This window comes from Squalius cephalus, assembly GCF_949319135.1.
Source record: "Squalius cephalus genome assembly, chromosome: 12".
Taxonomy (NCBI): domain Eukaryota; kingdom Metazoa; phylum Chordata; class Actinopteri; order Cypriniformes; family Leuciscidae; genus Squalius; species Squalius cephalus.
The window spans coordinates 38,078,822-38,087,327 of record NC_137133.1 but is presented as its reverse complement, the minus strand read 5'-3'; the positions used below and the strand labels follow the sequence as shown (position 1 = coordinate 38,087,327).

General features: G+C 38.2%; 1 protein-coding gene across 1 annotated transcript; it reads left to right on the top strand.

Moving 5' to 3' along the window:
* The first annotated feature begins 770 nt into the window (after positions 1-770).
* Positions 771-2,419, top strand: arf6a (ADP-ribosylation factor 6a). The gene is made up of 2 exons (XM_079888964.1): positions 771-915; positions 1,025-2,419. Exon 2 carries the CDS (start codon positions 1,356-1,358, stop codon positions 1,881-1,883), a length of 528 nt encoding a protein of 175 aa, XP_079745090.1. The 5' UTR covers positions 771-915; positions 1,025-1,355; the 3' UTR covers positions 1,884-2,419.
* The last annotated feature ends 6,087 nt before the right edge of the window (positions 2,420-8,506 follow it).

The following is an 8,506-nucleotide window of genomic DNA, read 5'->3' as shown; positions in this document are numbered from 1 at the left end:
ATAAAATATATTTAGATCTGTACAGAGAAACCTAAATGAGTAATTAATATGTATTAACTTAGCTTTATATACATATATAAATAAAACTTTCCAAGGAGACAAGCTTATTTTAATGTGTAATCAGTTCAATGGCAAATGCCAGTCTGTTGAATATTAACTACGACATGCTGACGCAGCCACTATCCGTCCAATGGCGAAACACGCCTCATGAATATTAATCAGCAGAGCCTTCGCCATAGTAGGAAGCGAACGCCAAATGGCGCAGTGCGCGTGATGGGAAGTCCGGCTCTTTTCAAAAATTCGGCTCTTTTGGCTCGGCTCCCTTAGAAGAGCCGGCTCTTTATTTAGTTCAATGGCTCTTCTTTTAGGATCACTCGATCTATTTTAGTCCAATTTAGCAATTGTGAATGATTTGTGTGTTGGTAAGCAATTTTTTATTCAGTGTTTTGTTTCATAAAAGCCTTATTTTTTATGCATTTGTTCGTTGCAAAAAATACACAGTTACTATTATTTAACATTTTAATACAACTTTAATTGAACAATTGAACACAGAACCAAACAAATCAAATAAATAAAGGCAAAAGTCTTAACATTAGCATTTAAATCTCTCTTCGGAACGTGTGTCCCTATGGTGTGATCGTAGTCTGTCCTCCCATGTGATTGGCCGCAAGGTGTGCCCATCCAAATAAAGTCCTGTCCCAAATAAAGATTCGACTCTTCTCGTTCGTTACAAAGAATCGGCTCTTAGAGCCGGCTCGTTCGCGAACGACACATCACTAGCGTGAGCGAGAAAGCGGAAGTAGCTGCTGAAGCGGGTCCGCACCTTTTCCGGTAATACCGAGAGGAGAAGCAACACGACCGGGACCGAGAGAACCAGGACCGGAGAGAACCGAGCCGGGCCGCGCGATATACGAGGTGAAGCGGGGGTCACGTTCAGTACGCGTACGGAAACTAACGTACGAGAGTAAAGTTAGTTGTGTTGGACACCCCTCCCTTTTCTCATCCGCTTTCTCTTGTGTTTCAGGGACAGAAGAGGGGAAAGAGGAAGAGAGGGTTTGTTTGGACCAGAACCAGAACTGATGATCTGAAGTGTGTGTGAAGGGAATGAGCGCGAGCGAGCGGCGACCCGACAGTCGGTACACAAGAAGGAAGTCAGAAAGAAAAGGCCTATTTTTGTTTTTTCTTCATGCATTTTGAGGTCTGGTCAATGCAAACTCACATTTCCCAACTGTATTAGATCCAACTTTTTTTTTTATTCAAGGAAAAGCGTTGAGTCATATGTATTTTTGTGAAGCTGCAGGACCAAAAAAACACACTTTTTGCAACATACATACTATATATGCACAGCCAACAACATGGGGAAGATGCTTTCCAAGATCTTTGGCAACAAGGAGATGAGAATATTAATGCTTGGACTCGATGCGGCGGGAAAAACGACGATTCTTTACAAACTCAAACTGGGACAGTCGGTCACGACCATCCCGACCGTCGGGTTCAACGTGGAAACCGTGACGTATAAGAACGTGAAGTTTAACGTGTGGGATGTTGGCGGTCAGGATAAGATCCGGCCCCTGTGGCGACACTATTACACCGGCACACAAGGACTGATCTTCGTAGTGGACTGTGCGGATCGGGACCGGATCGACGAGGCCCGACAGGAGCTTCATCGCATCATTAACGACCGCGAAATGCGCGACGCCATTATCCTGATATTCGCGAACAAGCAAGATCTCCCCGACGCCATGAAACCGCACGAGATCCAGGAGAAACTCGGTCTGACCCGGATCAGGGATCGCAACTGGTACGTTCAGCCGTCCTGCGCTTCGACGGGCGACGGACTCTACGAAGGGCTCACCTGGCTCACGTCCAACTATAAATCATAATGCGAGTCAAAACTTAGAAGCAATTAACCAATAACTCGTTGAGTTTTCTTTTCTTTTTCATACGCATTTCTTTCAGCACTCTGTATAATCCTTCTGTTACGTTTCGAATGTTCGTAAAGTAGCGCCGTGCAACGATTAATCGCGATTAATCGCATCCGAAATAAATGTTCTGTTTGCATAACGTGTGTGTATGTAGTATATATTATATACACACATATATATATGTATGTAATAATTAAACGCATATATTATGTGAGCAGAAACTTTTATTTTGGATGCGATTAATCGCGATTAATCGTCGCACGACTCTACCGTAAAGTATTACTTAATTCAGAAGCTGTGGGAAGGTTTGTTTTTCGTTTTGTTTGTTTTTTGTCTGAAGATCCAGTTGTTATAGTCCTGAAACGGCAGCTTGTTTGTTTACCTCTGTGCCATCATCACTTATATACCGAATGTATGGAGAATAGCTGCAGTGCAGAGCATTCAAATAAACACCAAACCAAGCAGAACCAGTGTGTTTTCCATGAAGATGCTGAGCGTTTGATTGCATTTCAACACTTTCCCCCTGAGCTGCTGGTGATGTAAAGCCAGGAGAATTATGGGTAATGAAAACAAGTCTTTCTGAACTAATCCATCTATGATAACCGGTCTCAGTCCTGGTGCCGGTTCTCTCTAAACTGCACCAATCACACCGAGCCTCTTATGTCTCCTGATAAATTAATGCTTTGTTTTATTATTTTGACTTCTATGTTATGCTGAATAAATAATAAAATCTGTATATATATATATAAATATATATCAAGTATAATGTGATTGTCGTCTTGACTTGGAAGAGCGTGCCAGTGCCTCGAAACGCAGAATTGTATGGTGATTTGGTGTTGTTTCAAACCAGCTTTACAGAAATGCTTGTTTCAGTGTTACAATTTAGGAAGTGTTTCATTAATGTAAAAAAATAATGGATTAATTTTGTGGTTGAAATTGTAAAAATTAACAAATCCTTCCCTCTCGTGTCAATTTGAGCCCCATAGGAATTAATGGAGTGCGAGGAATGCGTCGATACACATAGAAAAAACTAAAAATGCTCAAAATTCAAACTAAAACTGCTAAAACTTTATCAAAATTTTTTTTTTTTATTAGGTCTAAATGTGTATCTGAATGCAAACTGAAGAGAAATGACTTTAGGACCCAGAGGAACAGCTCATTTGCGCCATCTAGAGTCATGAAATATCATATTATATTATTATTTTCCACAAGAGGGCGGCAAAGAGACTCAATGTAAGATATTTTGAGCTGAGTTAAAAGGTTTATGCATAAAATTGTGAGTTATTTTAAATTTAAGTTGAAAGAATGAGAGGAATGTGATTAAATTACTATTTATTTTATTATTTGTTGATCAAATCTAGTAATTTAAAGGTAAATAAAAATAATTGCATTAAAAAATATCAAAAAATAATAAAATAAGCTATCTGGACAAAACATTTTTAGTATAAGTTTAGGGATTTTAATGGTGAGACTTTTGGTTTTTGTAATCAGGCTTTCAAAAAATATATAAAATGTGCATTTTGAGTTATTGGCTAATATATCGGTTATCGGCTTTCAAATATAAAGAATTATCGGTGCAAAAGCCGTGTGTTTAATCATGACTTCTGTGTTTCAGGCTCAAACGATACGCGTTTCATGGTGAGGTGAATTATTCATAACTTCTGTGTTTCACGTCTGAAAAGAGTGTTAAAGTTCATCATTAGATGATGTGAAGTCGATGTTCTCCAGAACGCAGGCGTTTCTGTAAAGCTGCTGTTTTGCAATCTTTGAATAACGAGCATCTCAAAGATGAATTAAATGCAGTTTCCTGGGACACGTCGCCAATGCTTTCATAACTCATATCTGATTGATTAATGCATCTTGAAAACAGGTTCTGCTCACATTTAACCCCGTAATTAAAAGTGGAAAATAAGAAATTAATGTTGAGTTTAAAATTAAGACTGTGATACATTTGGGGAAAAATTTGCACACACAAAAAAAAGGTTAATTGGTTTATTTTCTTAATGCAACACATGATTTCTTGATTTTGCTGTGAATTATGACCTGATGACGTCAATTTTAGTCTAATCATGGAAATTTCAGCAGTGAAAAAAGGTTCAATGGTGTTCTTGATTTAATTTTAAAGAACACTTTGTCAAAAAGGCTGTTTGTAAGGAGAAATGTCTTAAAGTCCCCCTGTAGTCGATCATTTTATCTCTTAAAACTCATCTCTGATCACCAAAATTACGTATTTAAAAGTTTTTTCCTTTTAAAAATGCCTTAAAATATCTTGAATGTAACTCCACACTCTTGCCTCATTTAGTATGCGTGGTTCTATGAATATGCAAATGAGTCCCGCCTCCACTCACTCACTCAGCTCAGAGATCCACTGGTTGACGATCACACGTTGATCTGATTGGTTCTATGAATATGCAAATGAGCCCCGCCTCCACTCACTCAGCTCAGAGATCCACTGGTTGACGATCACACGTTGATCTGATTGGTTCTATGAATATGCAAATGAGCCCCGCCTCCACTGACTCACTCAGCTCAGAGATCCACTGGTTGACGATCACACGTTGATCTGATTGGTTACAAGGTAGTTTGTGACGTCAGAAACACCAGCGATTTCAAAGCGTGTTTTTGAGACTGTCTTTGGTTCACTGCAGTTTTAAGGAGGAAATACTCAGCAATGCTGTCGACTTATGAACTTACACATGCTTTGTCTTAAAGCAGATTAAAAACACCACATAGACACATAAACAACATTAAACGCTGGATTTCCACCATAGTGGGACTTTAAAATTAATTAATTAAAACTATAACATTATCCCATGATGGGATGGTCCTCTAACCGTTTAAGGTCCATATTGAACCTTTTTGCATTATTATCAATATTTTGAATTTTTCTCTCCTTTAATTCTTCCTTCGGTCTGACTGATCTTCTGTTCTGTAGAGACGGTTCCTCCTATAGTGTGTGTTATAGTTACTCTTGCATTAGAAAACATGCGTTCCGGTTTACCGAATGTTTCTGGGAGGATTTTCCACTCAACCTTATGGAATGTTTGGGATGTTCCCGATGTTTTCCTCATTCATTTTCACTCCCGCTGTTGTTGATCTGCGTCTTATAAACACAGAAATCCCTGGAACTTCAGATCCGAGCCTTTTTCAGTGTTTCTTGAGTCGAGCTGAAACACTCAGCATTGATATCTGTGATAGAACTAAATCATGGAGTGTTTCTCCCACTCACACACACACACACACACACACACACACACACACACACACACACTCACACACACACACACTCTCTCTCACACACACGCACACGCGCACACTCTCTCTCTCACACACACACACACACACACACACACGCGCGCGCGCGCACACACACACTCTCTCACACACATACACACACACACACACACACACACACACACACACACACACACACACACTCTCTCTCACACATACACACACACACACAAACAAACACACAGACTCACACACACACACACACACACACACACACATTCACATATGCTCACACACTTACTCACGCACACACACACACACACACAAACAAACACAGACTCACACACACACACACACACATTTACTCACACTCGTACATACACACATTCACATACGCACACTCACTCACACACTTACTCACGCACACACACACACACACACACACACACACACACACACACACTCTCACACATACACACACACACACATTCACTCACACTCGTACATACACACATTCACATACGCACACACACACACAAACAAACAAACACAGACTCACACACACACACATTCACTCACACTCGTACATACACACATTCACATACGCACACTCACTCACACACTTACTCACTCACGCACACACACACACACACACACACACACACACACACACACACTCTCACACATACACACACACACATACACACATTCACATACGCGCACACACACACAAACACACATTCACTCACACTCGTACATACACACATTCACATACGCACACTCACTCACACTCACTCACACACTCACATACACACACAAACACTCACACTCACACACACACACACTCTCACACATACACACACATACACACACACACACACACACACACACACACACACACACACACACACACACTCACACACAAACACACATTCACTCACACTCGTACATACACACATTCACATACGCACACTCACTCACACTCACTCACACACTCACATACACACACAAACACTCACACTCACACACACTCATACATACACACATTCACATATGCTCACTCACTCACACACACACACACACACACACACACACACACACACACACACACACACACACACACACACACACACACTCTCTCTCTCTCTCACACACACACACACACTCACATACATACACTCACACACTCTCTCACACACACACACACACACACACACACTCACACACACACACACACACACACACACACACTCTGTCTCACACACACACACACACACACACTCACATGTACACACACACACACACTCACACATACTTGGACACTCTACGCTGAACAACAATGTAAAAAATTATATGATCAATTCGTCATATCAAGTGTCGAGAGTCAATATGTGTTTTCATTACATGAGATTCAAATTGATTATAAGTCAGTTTAATGTATTACTGTAAAAACATTAGCTGACGACATGAAATTGGAATGTACTTAAAAATGTAAGGTCGTCATGAAACACAAGTTTCTCTGGTCTGTTCTCTATAATGTGTTATTATATCATAATCATATCTGAGTGAAAGGAGAGCAGATGTGGGCGGGGCTTGATCGTGTCTGTGGGGAACTGATTGGATGGTTGTGGTTTGCTATTGGCTGATCTCATGTGAATGACAGGTTAAAGCCCCGCCCACATCTTCAGAGAAGAGATGCTGCAAGAGGAACTTATTCTCATTCAAGATTTGTTTCCATATTCGTATTGATATTTAAAATTTGTTTTACTTTTTGTATTTTCCATTTTAATTTTAGTTTTTTTAGTTTTTTAGTAAAGACATCCATATAGTTTTTATTAATATTTTGAATTCAGTTTAATTTTCCATTTTCCATTTTAGTTAATTAATTTTTATCAGTTAGAGTTTTTTTGTAAACATCTATTAATACTTTTTGTTTGAGTTTTAGTACATCAAGTTAAAATAAATGAAAGTGTGACTTTTACTATTTCTATTTCAAGTAACAAAAATATTTTTCTTTTATATTTTAGTTTTATTATTAGTTAAACTGCGAGTCACATGATTTGAGGAATCATTCATGTATAGAGTTTGGGATTGTTGAGATCACTAACATAAAATGCCACAAGCTATATTGATAAACTCATATTTAGTCATAAATATGTCATATTTGATATAAATATGATAAAGTCATATTGTCTATTCTGTGTCTGTTTCATATTTCAGAGCTGCTATTATTATTATTATTATTCTGTTCTCTTTCCCACAAACAATCCCTGGGAAAGAGGAAATCACTGAGCTCAGTTTCCTTCCTTCCTGTTGCAGGAATGCTGAACACATGCTATAACAATCATAATCATAAACGCTTAGTCACTCATTACTGAAGATGCATATAACACTCACATCGCTTAAAACTAAATATATGAAATATCTGAACATGAATCTCCCAAACAGTGACTTTTTACACACAAACAAACAAAAATATTATATTCAAAATATATTCTTAATATAGTATTGATTTCAATAAGTTCCGATGCTTCACACATAAACCATGTGTGTGTATTTCAGCTTTGTGCATAATCTTTTTAAGTTAATAATACTCAAAATGCAATTAAACCCACTTCATGTATTATATTAATGACCACTTTAGGATAGGACTTTATTTAAATAGTGAGAATAGCCCAAAAAAAGTGAATTTGAGTTAGTATTTATAATAAATATTATTTTATTTAGTCTATTATGATATGGAAAAGAAAAAAGAAAATAAAAGAAAAAAAATGTATGTCGCCTACAACAAAACTAAATGATGCAAACTAATTTTTGTTTTGCATAATAAATAATTTATTAAATAAACAAATGGTTATTTTATTTAGTCTATTATGATATGCAAATAAAAATAAAAACCACATAGAAAAATGTTCTGTTGCCTACAGCGAACCCAAATGATGCAAACAATAAAAAAATAAAAAAATGCATTAAAAAAACAATCCTTTATGAAATAAACAAGTGGTTTACAGTAATTTCCTCTGTAATATTAATAATTATATGATAGGCTATTACATTTGCAGTGTTTGTTCGATGTGCTCGACTATTAAAACGATATTTAGTTTCTCCTCCATGATCCACGATATTGGCTTATGCCAGACTTCACAATCATCAGACACATTCTTACTCTGTTTTACAGTGACGTAATGCTCAAAGGCAATCCGGGACACGTCATTGCGCGCAACGCCGAGGGGTGCGCGCGCCTCACAGATTTATGAATGAACGCTCAAAACTTCACCTTAATCCTTCACTAGTGTCGATCACACACACTATCCGAATAAATATCACAGAGTCAGTGATCTAGGACC